Source organism: Oryzias latipes, chromosome 7 (assembly GCF_002234675.1).
Source record: "Oryzias latipes chromosome 7, ASM223467v1".
In the NCBI taxonomy this organism is placed as follows: Eukaryota; Metazoa; Chordata; class Actinopteri; order Beloniformes; family Adrianichthyidae; genus Oryzias; species Oryzias latipes.
In genome coordinates, this window is record NC_019865.2 from 30,744,512 (window position 1) to 30,761,808 (window position 17,297).

Genomic DNA, 17,297 nt, shown 5'->3' on the forward strand with positions numbered 1-17,297 from the left:
GACGCCTCAGTAGGAGTGTGCGGTGCCAGCTGGCCCCCACCTCAATGTTTGATTTACAGATTCTGCCGATTCGCTCTCAGTGGAAGAGGTGTGGACTTCAAACAAGCTTACTCCTGATTGGTGACAGTACTTGCCCTAGAAACGTGACTCAGACGACTTGGACCAATCACTGTTGACTGGTTCCAAATGGCGCTCGTATCAAGGAAAACTGGTGACTGAATTGGCTCCACACTGGAGCTGCAGGTAAGACATTTTCTATGGGTGACGCCACAACTACTTTGTCCAGTGTCTATGGTGGTGCTTTGCTGAAAAGTTTGGTGAGGTGTTATTGTGAATCCACTAATGCGGCTAACGTGTAGCTTTAGCCACACAACCGTTGACTGCGTTTTCTTTTTTGTAACTAACAAGGTTGGGAGTTAGCAAATTCACAGTAACGTTTCTTTTAACAGTGTCAGTCTGTTCTTTATTTGTTGTAAACAAGGTTGGGAGTTCCAGCTATTGTGAATATGCCAACGGAGCAAACATGTAGTCTGAGTTAATAAACTTTGAATGACTGACAGTCTTATCTCTGACTCTTCTGTCTCTACTAATTCGCCCTATGACACAAGTTTGAAAAGACTATTGTCGGTGGGCCCTATAGTGCGGAAAATACTTTACTTGGTTTTCAAACAGAAGAATTTACATTTCAAGAAATATATTTCCAAACAAAAAAACACCAGTCTGTGTTACAGCAGCAAACATTAGACATGTGGACAGTAAATGTGTGTTTGTGCGCATCTGTACACATGACCACCTTGATACATAAATGCTACACGGATCATGACAAAATAAATCATACTAGCTGAAAAAAGGTAAAAAGATTTCATGAGGATATCTGTTGAGAGAGTGAGATATGTGAAAGCATCTTTTTAAACTGTGCAAGTCAAAATGTATCTACACATGTACACATGCACCCGATGACAATAACGTCAGTAAAATCCACTGAGCGTGTTTCCTCATACGTCAGCTGCAGTCACCATTTGCAGTTCCTTAGGAAGAACAAGCAATGGGCTGTCCAAATATGTGAAATCTGGACAAAGACACAAACCCCTGCAGGATGGAGAATATTCAGACCGCAAACAGACATTTGGAACCAAGTCAGACAGAAATCCACTGTGAGCAGCTAAATGGGTTTTTGTGCCAATCAAGTGAGACGCAGAGGACAACCATGCCACCAAGTATTACTCACATGACCAGAAGGAAGAATTCCATACTGTGAAATATAAGGTGTCATGTTGTGAGATTAAAAAAAAATGTAAATAAAAATTCAAAGTTTTAAAAACCTAACATAACAGAGCTCAAAGGCTACGTTCACACTGCAGGGCTTAATGCTCAATTCCGATTTTTTGAAAAAAATTCGATTTTTTTTTTTGCAGGGCCGTTCACATTTCCAATTAAATGCGAACTTTTGTTCCCTTTCTGTGTGAACGTGAAATGACCCAGAATTGACCCTTATGCGCAGAAGAGTACTCAAAGGTGAACGACAGCACTCGTTTGCGGAAGTAGCTATCGTTGGCAATGGATGTCAACAGCGGTATTGTCAACAGCGGAGCTCTTTTTGCATGATTGCATTCATTTTCACGAAGGAGCCAGCACAATTACAATCTTCTCATTTTGAGAAGGCAATGGAGCCAGGATCGTCTGTACCCACTGTTGTGGAATGGGAATGTGTGTGTGCTGGGGCCACGTGTGTGTGTAAGAGAGAGGAGAGAGCGCGTGGAGCGCTGGAGGAAGTGAGAGGGGGCAGTGTGGGCACGCATTCATGTTGTGTGTTAGGGAGGGAGGAGAACGGTAATAAAAGAAGGTTCCCCCCAGCAGAACTGCTATTGACTCTTTATTAACCCGCTCTGGAGAATCCGAGGGTCCGAACGGGGAAGTGAACCCTGAAGGAGGATCCGCCTTCTGTCCCCCGCGCTTCTGACCACGGTCGGAAAGGGAAAAAAAGAAGTCATCACGGGAAAGGTTCAACACCACGCTCAGCCATTTCGCAGGAAATTTTTTCAAAAACCGCCCGGTTGCGCATTTTAAAAGATGGGATCTGTGTCGCTCAGACTGTCATGAAAAGATCAGATACAGGTGGCATAGGGGCAAAAAAATCGGAATTGGGTCGTTTCAGCCTGCAGTGTGAACGTAGCCCAAGAAAGTAAAGGTCCTGTGAAGCTCAAAGAGCATATTTCTGGCAAAGCCAAGGTAAACTCTTAAGTGTGGTGCTAGGGAGTAAGTACATATGTACATGAGCACAGCGAGGATTGAGACAGCACCTTATCATCAATTTATGCCATTAGTATGAGTTATTCCAGGTCGATTCATGTGACCATCAGTTTTTTCTGTAAGAGGTCAAGAAGTGTTGAGTTGAATGCCCCATTGGCCTAACGTGAACGTGAAATGAAGAAGCCCCTGCTACACTTATGAATGCAGAATTTTATAAATTAATTTTTATTTGCACTGATTCTTTTAGTTTAGGAATGACTATGTTCACATGTGTGAAAAGGTTTCAGTCATATTCTAAATAACACAATGCAGTGTAAACCTGCTGAAGGTCCAATATCACTCAGGAAGAAAAAACAATTTAACCTTCGATCATTCCTGATTCCTTTCCTAAATCGATGAGCCGATAAGCACCAAGTTTCAAATATTTTGACTTCCACACTCCTTAGGCTGTCATTGTTGAGGCTGCCCTTCTGCTCCCCCTACATCTTTGATTTTTTGCTTCCTTCAGATCTCTCAACTCCTCCTGTCCCTCTGACACTGGATTTTCAAACTTGCCCAAAAAAATCCCTCAGGTTCCCTTTATGTACTATAGTATTCCCCTGGGTTTGAAGCTCTAAGATTGTTTTATTCCCAATAAATGAATGCTCATTTTCTGTTTGAAATAAGTTAAAATTCTGAATGGGGTTTATTAGGGGTTGGACATGTGAGATTTATCAATTTATTTCCAAGACTTCATCGTGTAAACACCAACGGGCTACGCTCATACTCGCCATACATTTCTTAACTCAAAATGTTAAGATTGAAAATATTTTGCATATTATTTGCAAAAACAAAATGGTTTCTGTATTTTCTACAGATCAGGTGGTGGTTTTCTTTTTACTTTAATAATTTGTAAGGGGAGGGGAGAAATTGCAGCAAACAATGATGTCAACAGCTGGTGAAAGATATTATAATTCAGATTATTCAAAATATACCACGAAACATAAAAACTGGCAGTTGTTTGAAAATATGTAGATATGCTTTAGAGATGAATTTCCTATCAAGATTGAGATCTTTTATTTGGTACTTGAGGTGGGTGTGAACATAATCACAATCTTGTTTCTTTATGAAATCAGTAAAGTTTGATCCATCTCACTATAACACCATAAAGACAGTGGAAAAATCTGTCAGTATACTCTTGCACTCAAGCCATTGTGTAATTACCGTGCTATGAGTGTCAGTTATGGAATGATTGACTCTCATTCTAAACTGTCAGTCAACTAATAACTTTGTTTGTTCAAACAAATGCAAATCACGGGAAAATGCTTTGTGGAAGCAAAAGTGCCGTCACAGTAAAGGAGGAGCTGATACACCAGGATGCTGAAAGTCCTTTTTTACATAAAAAAAAAACAAGTTTCTGTCAGCAAAATCTTTGTAAAAATCTAAAATATGCCAGTTTAAAATATTCTTTTAGAATTGTTATGTGAATAAAACAAATGAGTAATGGTTTTTTAATTCACTGTATTGTTATTCTATATTGTAGACAGGGTCCACATTTTATACAGATGATGGTTTAGTGAAAGTATTTATGAGGACCAAACTGTCTTTCAGCTCAAATGGATGAGTGTATTCCCCTCTTGTGTTATGCTGAGAGTGATCTAGAGCCAAATCACAAACAGTATAGGTGTTTGATTACAGAGGAAACTTTTCTAAACCGCTGATTTTCCCCTCAGACCAAATCTGTGAAAAGGACTGTGGCTGGTCTCAGTGATGTCATGTCATCTCCCCCTCCACCTTGTTGAGGTAGTAGTTCTACTTCTTCATGGGGCTTTTTGCTGTGAAAATAGACATTCCTCTCCACTGTTACCTTGTGCATTTTCAGGAAGAGAGTATGACCCAAATTACAGTTTTCCAGATTCTTCTGATCTGTGCATTGGATTCCTGACACCATGGTGTTTTTAATAAAGTACAGATGTGAGCTTGGAAAAAGTTGACGAGAAGGCATATGGGCAGCTAATCCCACCCAAATCATGATCAGGCTGATCCTCAGTACCTCTGTGCGTTCAGTTTGTTTGAGGCCATGCACCTCCAAAAGCACCACGACTCTAAAAATCTCCAGGTCAATTTTACTTAACCGAAAGTCTATCTGAAGAAACCAACCCACCTGAATCTGACAGCAGCTTTTCCAAACAGAACAAGTTGTCAAGGCACTAAAAAACTTGTTTAGGACCTGCTTGGGAAGCAAAAAGATGAGATGACCTTCAAACTTCCCCAAGGAGAAACGAGTTACAGGTATGTGCAGGGACAAGGCTAAACAGACTAGAGGAATCCACAGGAGATGAAAGGACTCTCTTTAGGTTCTGATGGGTCACAGTTCTACCAACACAACAGGGGATCTACAGATTCTCCTGACTACTGGGTTTAATGTTGACTTGTGGTGACAGCAAATGTTCATGCAGATGAAGTAAGTTTGTCATAAACAACATCAAAAGGTGGTTTGATGAGAGGCAGTTGGGAACTCTGCCCTAAACAGCTGACGTGGCTGACAGAGTTATTAGTTGGGGTTGGGATGGCTTCATATAGAAATGTGCAGAACAGATAACACCATTATGGGCTTGAGACTCGTGGGGTTGTCCTGTTTTTACAGTTTTGTCATATTCACATTTACAATGATGTGTCTTGTTCAGAAGATGTCAACATTGAAGAGCAAACTTTCTTGAGATTGGTGATGTCGCTTCTAGAGTCCAGCATGACTGCGATGAGCTACATGGAGGGGCCCCCACTTGTGGTCATAACCTGAAGACGCAGCAGCTGCACAGACATCACAAGGAGAATCTGAAGGGAGGGGGCCGAACCTGAGGTTTGATGAAGTCACAGTCTATTTTGCAAGCCACAAATCCTCCACAAAGGTTCAGGTGAGTATCAACTTTGCAACTGCTGGGCCTTGTATGACAAATAAAACTGGTCCACGAGGTCACACCTCTACAGAGGTTATCTGGTTCAGCTGTGCCCTCATGGATTGGATGCTGTTAAGGATCTTCTTCTGATGTCCAGCCAGCGTCACTCCTACACGAAGGATGTCCCTGGAAAGAAAATGCTCATTAGTCCTACTGCAGAAGCCCTAGTGCAGAGAAAAGTAAAGAAGAAATCTACAGTTTTGCAATAAAAGCTCAAAAGGGGTAAATGGTGACACTTGTAAAGCTGCTGCTCCCAATCCAAATCTCTAAATAAGTACATTTCAGTGACTACAAAGTAGATGCTACCAAAACAAAAAGGAACACATCAGACCTAGAATAATATTAAACCAGGTATGTTGTAATTGTTTATTTAGTCAAATATTTTGCTAAAATTATAACCTTTGGGTCATATCCACAAAAATGTTTTATGTGATTCTCAATGAGAACTTGCATCCATTACACTCCCTTCCATTTGATAAACTTCTTATGGAAGAATGTCGAAACTCTAATATGCAGAAAGCGGGAGTGATGCAAGTGGTACAGTCAGACAGCAAAGTTACTTTGTCTTAGACTTCACTGAAAAATTCAGTTGCTGCTGAAAAGAACTTAAACACCTGAACCATTTATGCACAACCCACTTTGATAAATAACATCCTTGTAGCACCAGTAACTCCAGTATTTTGCAGATTATTATGTCTTCTATTAAGTTGACATAACGTGGCATCAAAAAACCAACAGCTTGTCCTTTCTGTTTGATCTTGTTCCTACATCTCGTCTTTAAGTCTGTCAATTGTTGGCTTTTGTTTTTTCAACAAAAATGCTGAAGAAGAAAAGCTGATTATCTCCACTTTCATGAAAAATGTTTGCACTGGCGGAGACACTTTAACAAGTCAAAATAAGAATGATTTGCACAAATTGCAGTTGGATTTGGAAATGGTTTATTTTAAGCAATCAAAACAAAGAATAATATTAAAATGCTTTAAAATTTGTACATCCTACTACACCCTTTGGTTAAGAATTATTATTGAAAATGAGTTAAATTTTTAAAAACCTTTTAGGTTTATAGTTGTAGTTTTCTCTGATGCAGCAATCCTAAAATTAACTGCAAGTTCCCAGAGGGACTGATGCAAACCTTTTTTAAACCAGATCGTTTGAGAACATTTTAAGATATGGAAGTGAGTCTGTTACGCCCTTAAACCTGATGGAATGAAGGAATAACGTTCTATTAAATATAAAATCTTTGAATTCCGGCAGCCAGGAGGTACTGTGACCCCGGAACATTTTGCATGTAAAAATATTGTAAAATGTAAAAATAGTGATCCTTTCTAAGAATTTTGTAGAAGTCTTTACCTTGAAATGCTCTCTCTGCTAAATTGATATATGTTCCTTCTTTTTGTTTCTGTCGAGCAGGAAGGTAGAGTTCTGTGTTCTTTTTCTTTTACAGTTTTATCTTAAATAAAGATATGTCGTTATTTCAGTGATGCAACACCGTGGAAGACATATGACCCATGACCCATGGCTAAGCCTGAGCCAAGATTTTTGTCACTTATGATGACCCTTCTGAGTAATAAGAAAACTTTTCTTTGAGTTTTTTCTTTATCATTTCAATTGAGTCACCTGCGTAAAGTTAGTACAAATAATTGTCAATTGTACACAGACCGAATTGTCATGCGTCTTCGACAAAGGGACACAGAAATACTCAACGTACTCCATGGCCATTTGGGACACCACATCAAAGCTGGTGAACCCCTCACTGCTGAAGTTTTCCTTATACTGGCCCATCTTGATGGCGTCAAGCCAGTCATCCACTGAGCCGAAGGAGGAGAAGTCTGGAGTGCTGCGATCCAGCAGAGGTAGGTGAACGCTGTGGACATAATGTCAGAGTTAGAATAGAATAGAATAGAATGGCTTTATTGTCATTGTGCATAGTACAATGAGATTTAAGCATCACCATCAGTGCAAGAACAGTATGGAAGGGAAAAGTAGTAAAGAAAACATCGTTAAAGAGCTTATTGGCAGGGTAGGGACTGGAAGAGGTGTGGCCACCATACCTTGATGACTGAGGTGTCATGGCCTTCAAGCTGCTGGGGTTACGAATCATCTTATCCAAGTTGGCGACAATCTGACTAAATTTGGGTCGGTTGTTGCGATCTTTTTGCCAGCAGTCTAGCATCAGCTGATGCAACGCACTCGGACAATCCATAGGAGGAGGCAACCGGTAATCTTGCTCGATGGCATTGATGACCTACAGAGATTAGAAGAAAAAGTAGTCCAACTAAAGTCAATGTTTGAAAGAGATGGCAAAGGAAAAATACTAAAGCAAATTCAAATGTATTTCTAATACCAGGAAAAAGAGGGAGTGACGCAAATGCTGGAGGCACAAGTTTGTATATAAAAAAAACCTTATAGAATGAAGGACAGAGAACAAACTTCTGTGGATGATGAAAGTTTCTTGGGAATTTTTTTTTTAACAACATGGCAGTGCTGTCTTAATGAGCAAGGGTTAGAATCACATCTTAGGGGTGTCCTCAGTTTTGAGGGAAAAATGTAAATTATCATTAAGTTGAAAGGAGGAAGAGCGTGCAGGTTTCAGCCTAGTAGTTCTGTCCAAAGAACTGTGAAGACGGTCAATAAAGTTAGGATTTGACTTAAACATAGAGATGGAAGTTATCATAAACAGATGGGCACATTATGCCTATAACAAACATTTGGAAAAAGCAATGTGTATAAAATGTCAATGTATATGGAAAAGGTAACTTGTGTGCTGATAACAGCGGGAACACCTGTGCTCAGGTGAGTGTTTATGTTCTTCTAAAATGGATGGTGGAATGTGAAAAGAAGGAGGGGGAGTGACCAGCCATCCCCACACCAAGACCCCCGCGGCAGCAGCCGCAGCAGCCAGAAGCCCCCAACGCCACATGGCAGCAGGCAGACCAGGGCCAGCAGGACCGCCGCGAGGCCCCCAGAGCCAGAGAGCAGGGAAGCATGGGGGGAAAGAAGGTGCTACCCTAGCCCAACTAGGAGAGCAGCCCCCCCACCGCGCCAGGAGGGCCCAACGACGGGCCCCGCCTGAGAAGGGTGCCCACAGCCCCAGACGAGCACCCCATCACCACCCAGGAGTTCTGGGCATCCCCCCGCCCCAACCCCAGGTACGAGCCGGAACCCCCCAAGGGAGACCCGCTCCGCGCTCCAGGCAGCCACCCACTTGGCCCACGGTTGGTCCAGGAAGATGTGATGTGATCCCCGCCTTCTGGCCTTGCCAGAAAGCTCAGGGATCTCCCTCCCTGCGCGGAGAGAGGACCGCCAGGCCCAGCATTCTTATAGTAGATTTGTTCATGTGCAAAATATTAGCCAACCTTTTGTGTTTTAAGTAGTTAAAGAAATGTTACTCACATCTTGATTGCTCATGTCCCAGTATGGCCTCTCTCCATAAGACATCACCTCCCACATGACTATGCCGTAACTCCAGCAGTCACTCGATGATGTGAACTTCCTGTACTGAATGGCTTCTGGAGCCGTCCAGCGGATGGGAATCTTGCCTCCCTAGGTCGAGAGAGAGAGAGAGAGAGAGAGAGAGAGTGAGAGGGAGGGAGAGAGAGAGAGAGAGAGAGAGAGAGAGAGAGAGTGAGAGGGAGGGAGAGAGGGAGGGAGGGAGGGATAGATAGATAGATAGATAGATAGATAGATAGATAGATAGATAGATAGATAGATAGATAGATAGATAGATAGATAGATAGATAGATAGATAGATAGATAGATAGATAGATAGATAGATAGATAGATAGATAGATAGATAGATAGATAGATAGATAGATAGATAGATAGATAGATAGATAGATAGATAGATAGATAGATAGATAGATAGATAGATAGATAGATAGATAGATAGATAGATAGATAGATAGATAGATAGATAGATAGATAGATAGATAGATAGATAGATAGATAGATAGATAGATAGATAGATAGATAGATATGCCTTTATTGTAAATGACAAAGTAGACATTAAGGCTCAACATTTGTCTTTTCTCCTGTGGTTCAAATCAACCCAAAAGTACCAGATTACAATGAAGAAGAATTTACCAGAGCGCTTGTGTAAGTTGGGTCTGAAGTATCATCCTCTAGGAAGCGTGACAGGCCGAAGTCGGATACCTTGCACACCAGGTTGCTGTTTACGAGGATGTTCCTGGCTGCCAGGTCCCGATGAACGTAGTTCATGTCACACAGGTATTTCATCCCCGCTGCTATGCCTCGCAGCATTCCCACCAGCTGGATTACGGTGAACTGCCCGTCATTTTGCTTTTAACAAAAATCACCAAATCAATTCTCCATTCAAAAGCCAACTTGATCTTAAAATTTAGAAACTGGATTCAACAGTCAAGTATTTTTGTGTTCAGTTCTCAGTGAGTGTTGCCGTGTCAACATCAAGCTTTCCAGTTTTACATCACTAACAGAAGTACCAGCAGATGTTTCACATTTTTAAAACTTCTGGTGCAGCGTTGCCATAAAAAGGTTTTCATATTTGTAATTATTGCAACATTTACAGTGAAGAGAAGAGCTGCTGTGGGAGAAACATGTTAGGCGAGGCGTCAAAGGCAGCAGTCAGGGTATGTGGGATGGACTATTTGTTCTTAGAACTGTATTGTTCTTGGTCTTGTATTGTGCTTTTGAACAAAGTTAAATCATTTTCACACACAAAACTGTGATAAAAATCATCAAATATGCAGATAAAGAATAGACTGCGGTAGACCATTAAAAAAATGGATGTGCTTGCATTACCCTGAGGAAGGAGTCCAGGGATCCGTTCTCCATAAACTCTGTGATGATCATAACAGGACTGCTCTTGGTCACTACTCCCTCCAAATGAATGATGTTGGGGTGATCAAACTGGCCCATGATGGAGGCTTCACTCAGGAAGTCCCGTCGCTGCCGTTCCGTGTAGCCTGCCTTTAGCGTCTTAATTGCCACCAGAATCTCTCTCTTTCCTGGCTGTCTGAGGTTTCCACTGCAAACCTCCCCAAACTCTCCTAAAGAGAAGGCAGAACCAGACTGTTACACATATTTATAATGCACCACTTCCACCATCTGACACAGTCATTGTTGCATTACACTTTTTTTTCAGAAAAACTGTTACATAAATTAATACATTTAAACTGTAGAGTTGCATATTTTAAAAGACAAATTTGAATTCAACGATGAGTGCGAGGTTTAGGTTCCAACAACAGGGCTGGGTAAAGCCACAATGCAGTCTTTGAGAACAGCTTTATCATATGCAGTGGTAATTAGGGTATTTTTTTCATTCTTAACGCAACAGAAAACCCTTTAGATCTCAGCTGATCCTCTCCCTCTGGGTCGGCTGTTTGGCCAGCCACTGCAGCTCTAGATGGGGGCTGGCATCGCCCTCTTGCTGTGATGTCACTGGGTCCCCGCCCATGATGCTGTATCTGGCTGGCTGTGCGCCTATACCCAGAGGATGGGGTCCCAACTATTATCGTTTCCACCAAACTTCATGCCTAATATTTATCTCCATTAGTTAGCTGGGTGGGAGGTATGAAATGGGTTGGGTTTTTTTTTTATAATATTGAGCTTGTTTTCATATTGGAATTGTTGCAACCTTTGCTATCATAATAATCATCAGCATAATGGGTCGTTTTTTAACACAATGTGCAAGTTCCTTAAATACTTGGTGCTGTGTTGAATTGGTTTGTCATTCAAACACAGCTCTAAATAGATGTGTGTATCATTTCTCAATGTTTTACATCCATAAAAATAAATGTTTGGGTTTTAGATAGTTTCAACAAGTGTCCTGTTTATTCAGGATTGGAATGTTTATTCATTTAATTTATATCATAATTGAATATGTATTTATGTATTTATAATAATCTTGCTGCAGCACAGCTGCACCTTACACTGAAGACCTCCTAAATCTGAAAAATTGAGGACTGGGGAAAATATACTACTTCAGAACATCCAGTACATGCTTCTAGAAGTTATCTATTTCCTTCTTTTTTTTATTTTTTACTCCTCTCTACATGTAGCTCCGATGCTTAAAAAATTTAAACTAAGTACATTCCTAAAACATACATAATAGATGTAAAAAATTTGAGTATAAAAAAGCTTTCAAAGTAATATTTTATGAAGTCTTGTTTTTGTATGAGGTAAAGAAAAAAAATACTTCAAGACAAATTATTTTCACTTCTACCCAGAGATCAAGGCTGAAACTGTCATGTCCCCTTGCCTCCACCTGTACTGAGATAACTATGGCGTTTCATCTCTGCCATAAACTGAAAGGGCGTAAAGATAACTGAGTAGGCGTATTCAGGAACTGAGTGAGGAACCTTACAACCGCGCAGGCGCAATTCTGACCGAGCCACCCCGCATTTTAAAACTGCACGCCTGCAATCCTAACTAAGCGGTGATCCCGCGCGGTCAATTGTCCTTTGCGCGGTTGCTTGGATTTGTGCTCAGTGTTAAGGGGGCGTTTTTGTCACTTGGGGGCAGTAACCTTTCTGGTTGATCTGACTGGCCGAAATTTGCTGCTCAAATGCGGCATGGCAGCGGGGCGGGACTTTCATTTTCCAGAGCGGGGGAGGGGGGGTGTTAACAAGCGGCTCTTAAGCTGCATGCGGCTCTCTGCCTTTTATCATAGTTTCTATATACAGTGTTTTATTGGTGGCGCAGTGGTTAGCGCTATTGCCTCACAGCAAGAAGGCCCCCGGTTCAAGTTCCGGCTGGGGGACCTGCAACAGAACATCAATGTGGGGGGTGCCCTTCTGTGTGGAGTTTGCATGTAAATAATAATAATAATGGATTGGATTTATCTGGTCTTTTCAAGTCACTCAAAGTGCTTACATTGTGACCATTATTCATTCACTCCTCATTCATACTTGGTGATGGTATCTACTGATGTAGCCACAGCTACACTGGAGGCAAGGAGGGTGAAGTGTCTTGCCCAAGGACACAACAACATTTTTTGGCTGGTGGGAGCAGGGATCGAACCGCCGACCCTTCGATCATTGGACGACCCGCTCAACCGCCTGAGCCACTGTCACCATGTTCTCCCTGTGCATGCATGGGTTCTCTCCGGTGTCCTCCCACCATCCAAAAACATGCTTCATAGGTTAATTGGCACCTCTACATTGTCCATAAATTGTGAATGGGTGTATGATTGTGACCCTGCGACAGACTAGCGACCCGTTCAGGATGTCCCCTCCCTTCGCCCACAAGTAGGGAGGATAGGCTCCGGGAGCCCCGTGACCCCGAAAGGGAACTAACGGAAGGAGATGAATGAATGAATGCCTTTCTTATCCAGCGAGGGGCGGGACTTTCATTTTTTAGAGGAGGGGGGGGCTAACATACAGGTGAACATAAAAGTCTTACATTTTCTCCAAAATGTACAGAGCAGCCCTAATGTCTTTCTGGTTGATCTGATTGGCTGAAATTTGCATGTCAAATCCGGCGAGGCAGCGAGGCGGGACTTTCTTTTGGAGGCTTTAATTTAAAAAAAAGGGCGGCTGTAACGCGGCGGTAACAAATGCAGTCATTTTCACATGAGAAAAACCTACAGCACAAACAAACCTGCTGCACTTTCTTTCCTTGGTCTTGTGTCGTTGGTTAACCTTTTAATCCACATTACATCCACCGTTTTTTTTTCTATTAAAGCTTTTAACACTAACAGCAAACAAGTTTGACACAAAGAGCCGACATTTCTAACTGTGAGAGTCAAAGAGCCACACTATGCACTGCAATACTGCAAAAACACAATTACAGCCATATTATTTTCCATAACACACTCCTTTACTTACAATACAACAGCACTGAATTAAACTGCGCCGTTTCAGTTATGGGTGTTTTTTCTGTATATTACGTTAATACATACCGGTAAAACATGCATGTTGGTGTGTGTTTTAAAAAGGCAGCGAGCGCAAAACTGAGTTGGTTGTGATTTATTTTTTTATTTTTTCAGTCATCAATCAGCATCCAAAAATCCATCAAAGTCCTCATCTTATGCCTCTGAAATGAACAGCCGGGCTAGATTTCTATCAAACACGCGGCTTCCCTTTCGTCATCGTCAGAGTCCGTCTCGTTGCCGTGCGGCTCCAAAGAACAGTGAAAGCAGACGCGTCAGGCTAAGCTTAGTGACAGTCCAAAAGTGTGGCGTAACTCGCTGCGTCCCAGTAAAAGGAGCGGAGGGTGGGCAGCTTTTCATTGCAGCCGGCTTGCTGCATGTCTGCATTCACAGCTTGAAGCAAACAATTCTGATTAAAAGGAGAAGAAAATAATTTTTTTTCTTTAGAAATGCATTTGTAGTTCACTCTCTGTGTTAATACAAAAGGATTGAGATACTTGCTGACGAATTTGAATGTTTATCAGAAGAGTTATTGAGGGCGGAAATCCGAATCTGTGAAGATCTAAATTTATCAAACTGCAGCTGCTCTATTCCCGTGTTCCTCCACGTAGCTCTAAGCTTCCAGTTTAAACTGTGCTTCATAATCGTGTCTCAATGCATTTCCAGGGTTTCCCAAATGAAGTTTTTCTGCATTATGCACATATCTGCACCGTTGTACTATAGGGGGGGGTCTTCCTTCACGTCCTCTCCTCTCTCCGTACCGTTCTCATGCTGTTCTCTTCTAGGTCCTCTTTACAAAAGTCACACAACAACACATTAGAGCCACTGTGTACATTTTGGAGAGAATGTAAGACTTTTATGTTCGCCTTATGGCTGTGAAAGTACTGTATATAGAAAATATGATAAAAGGCAGAGTGCCGGATGCAGCTCAAGAGCCGCTTGTTAACCCCCCTCCGCTCTGAGAAAGGAAAGTCCCGCCCCGCTGCCTTGCCGCATTTGATCAGCAAATTTCGGCCAATCAGATCAACTAGAAAGGTTGCTGCCCCCAAGTGAGAAACACACCCCTGAACACCACCCCCCCATTCAGTTCCTGAATACACCCGCTCAGTTGTCTTTACGCCCTTTCACTTTATGGCAGATATGAAACGCCATAGCCAACAGGTAATCTGCATAATTATAGCATTAATTATAATATCTGCCTTTACAGCAGGTCCTGCCCAGTGGATCACGGGCAAAACATTATCCAAGACTGGAGATGTCATTAATAACAGTTTGGAGGACTCACATACATCACAGTTGAGGCTGGTGAATTTAAAAAATAAACAAAAAAACACCAAAGCCACCTTACCAAGAAAAATAGCAGTAGAACAACTGAACCCACAGGTTTGGTCAGGATATATACTTTTTTATGTAGTTTGTTGGTTTATTTGTTGCTTTGCTTCTGTTCTATTTGAGGTCTTCTGGTTTAACTTTGTTCACATCAGGTTTTAGCTATCAATCACTGGCCAATCAGATACCTCAATAAAAGCACATGGCCCCCACCTTTGAATGTTCAAAGCGTTTGACAAATTTTCCTGAGCCCACTTTTAGTGGTAGGGGTGTGGACTTCTAATAAGCTCACTCTTGATTGGTGACCGTGGTTGCCACAGAAACGCTGATTCAGGTCGACTTGGACCAATCTCTGTTTACTGACGTTGTCTCGTTCCAATATTGCGACATCCCTATCACAGTAAAATGGCAACTGAATTGGCTTCTTTTCATTGGAGACAGAAGTAAGGCATTTGTAAGGATTACATCACACTCACTCAGTCCAGTTCTCATGTACAGTCAATGGTCTTTATCCTTTTTCCTAATTTTATCTTTTATACCTATTGATGGTTTGTACTTGTTTGCTTTGTCTTTTGCACATAAGAGCAGAAGTCACAGAGGCCAAATTTCTTTTGCGTTCACTCATACTTATGTGTGAGACACATAAAACGTGCCTCACACTAATGGACATTTCTAAAGCTATTGGTCTTACTGGAGCACCAGGATGTGTGTAGACATTTGAAATATTGTAACCTTTCTCAGAGACAAGAAGGTATTGGCTGCTTTGATTATTTTTGTTTTATTCAATATTTGCAGTGAAACATGATTTTTGACAACTTTCTAAACAACTTTCTCTTCCAGTTCTTGAACATAACATGTTTTTTTTACCTGCACCAATCACTTGCTCTATCTTGACACAGGAAATGTCAATCTCCTTAGCAAACTCTCTGACTGCTTCATTGGGATCTTCATACGTGAAGGGATCAATGTAGATCTTCATTCCTGGTGACACTTCAACAGAGAAGAAAAGGAACAAACAGCAAAAGCTAGAAACAACAGGTGTGATTTGCATACTGGTACACACCAAGGCTAAGGCTTCTGAAAACTTAGCAGAAAGCCTCCATAGCTTCAAGAGTGCAGAGAGAGGACATACTTACTGTGGCCACTGGTGTAATGTTGGAGCTTGTCGGCATACTCGGATTCTGGTCGGTCAGAGTTTCTCCTGCTATTGACAAACACAAAAGAATCTTGAATTTCTTTTCCAACCACGTTCTGTTCAGTCTCCCCTAAATCATCTCAACAACTCAAATGCAAAAGCTTCAAATTGTTTCTACCAAACTTGGCTGCTGTCATCATATGCTTGATGTTTCTGCCTTACCCGCGACAAACTGTTATGACAACAGTGATGGCAATGATGAAGACGACTCCTGCTGCAGAGGAGCCAATAATGAGGGGAAGCTTCTCCTGGATAGTGGAGTTATATTCCTCTGCAATAATGCAATAATATGTATAATAGAGGCATATGAGTCACTTCCAATTAAGAGACAATTATACAAATAAAGAAAAATATAAAATTATAGTCATTCTAACCATCAGTCATGGTTTGGAAGTACATCTTGCCACTAAAACGTCCAAATCCAGCGACAGTCCGAGCTCGAACCTGAAAGACGTAGATGCTCCCGGGCTTAAGATTTTGTACGACTGCTGTATTCGTTTGACTCCTTATTAGAGATGAGTTCCATTCAGCCTGGTTCTGAAAAACAAATAGACATCAAAATTCCTGTGAAGAATAGTTAGAAACTGCCTTTAACTTTTATTACACTAATGGTTTAAACTTAATTCACTGAGCATGTATTGTCATCTCAAAATTACATTACATTTGAAGACAGCAAAGCCAAACTATTGTTGTAACAGTTTATTCTCATACTCCCTTTTTCTGTGCATGTGTGATCTGCTGAGCAGGCCTCAGACTTATCTTCACTTTAGCCTTGGAGCTCCTCTCCAGCAGTAAACTGTGGGCGTGATTTTCACACGAGGTCCATCGGACGATCTTCTGAATATGCAAATGCAGGGTTTTTATACCAACCCCATCCCTGAGCTCCTTGGTTCGGACTTTGAATGCACCATGTTCATCTGTCTGTCCCCTTCGTGTTTGTACGAAGTAAAACCTCCACAAAAGCTAAGTAACTGTCTCTGAGTCATTATTCATTATTTCTGTGTGTAAGAAACTGACGGGGTTACGAACTAATACAAATACAGTCCTTTCTAGAAAATCCAGTTTCTTCACAATTCCAAATGAGACAGAATAGTCTATGTAAATAAATACATGTACACCATACTCATCTTACATGACAAGTCAAACAACATAATTTGTCCAAGTCAACCTAAATCAGAAGAACGGCTGGTAATTGAACTGATGCATGTTCCATTCGCCTAAAAGGAAAACCTGAAACCCTTTACTTGAGAAGTAAAACAAACAACAACTCATGTTTTGAAAAAAATGTTCGGACTGTTCCTAAAATCCTCTCATTTCACAATAAATCTCTCATGGCGTTTGTCCATATTTGTTTCAGCATCTAAATGTTCTATTTTTCTAGGTTTCCTTAACATAACTCATACTGCACTTTGAAAAATAAAATCTAAGGTCACATGAGAAATCCTCTACATTTCTTGATAAATTGAATTTCTAAGATTGAAATGCAGCTTCATAATGTGATTTTACACGTTAATGCTGACTTAAATCCCAGAGAAATTGACACTATAGAGCAAACTGTTTCAAACATAGATTGTGAGCAAAATGTTTGGCCTTGCATATAGCTGACTGACTGACTGACTGACTGACTGACTGCAGCAAAAAACGTCCAACGCATTCTATGCAAATTACTCCAGAAGTTGAATCTTTAACTAACCTGTTGCTCTGAAAAATCCCTACATCTACATTTCAATCGCTGTTG

At 41.2% G+C, this 17,297-nt stretch overlaps 1 protein-coding gene across 2 annotated transcripts in view; it reads right to left on the reverse strand.

Annotated features, from left to right (window-relative positions):
* Nucleotides 1-1,963: 1,963 nt before the first annotated feature.
* Nucleotides 1,964-17,297, reverse strand: part of LOC101156311 (ephrin type-B receptor 2-like) — a 55,765-nt gene continuing 40,431 nt past the window's right edge. The window contains exons 7-16 of one of the 2 annotated variants that reach the window (XM_011473000.3): nt 15,934-16,096; nt 15,722-15,830; nt 15,501-15,568; nt 15,232-15,354; nt 9,966-10,213; nt 9,270-9,485; nt 8,580-8,729; nt 7,238-7,431; nt 6,895-7,050; nt 1,964-5,312 (exon numbers count right to left, since the gene is read on the reverse strand). In XM_011473000.3, coding sequence (XP_011471302.3) covers nt 5,204-5,312; nt 6,895-7,050; nt 7,238-7,431; nt 8,580-8,729; nt 9,270-9,485; nt 9,966-10,213; nt 15,232-15,354; nt 15,501-15,568; nt 15,722-15,830; nt 15,934-16,096 — 1,536 coding nt within the window. In that variant the 3' untranslated portion in view covers nt 1,964-5,203. Of the gene's footprint in view, nt 5,313-6,894; nt 7,051-7,237; nt 7,432-8,579; nt 8,730-9,269; nt 9,486-9,965; nt 10,214-15,231; nt 15,358-15,500; nt 15,569-15,721; nt 15,831-15,933; nt 16,097-17,297 lie in introns of both variants that reach the window. The other variant, XM_023957043.1, reaches the window with a different exon arrangement.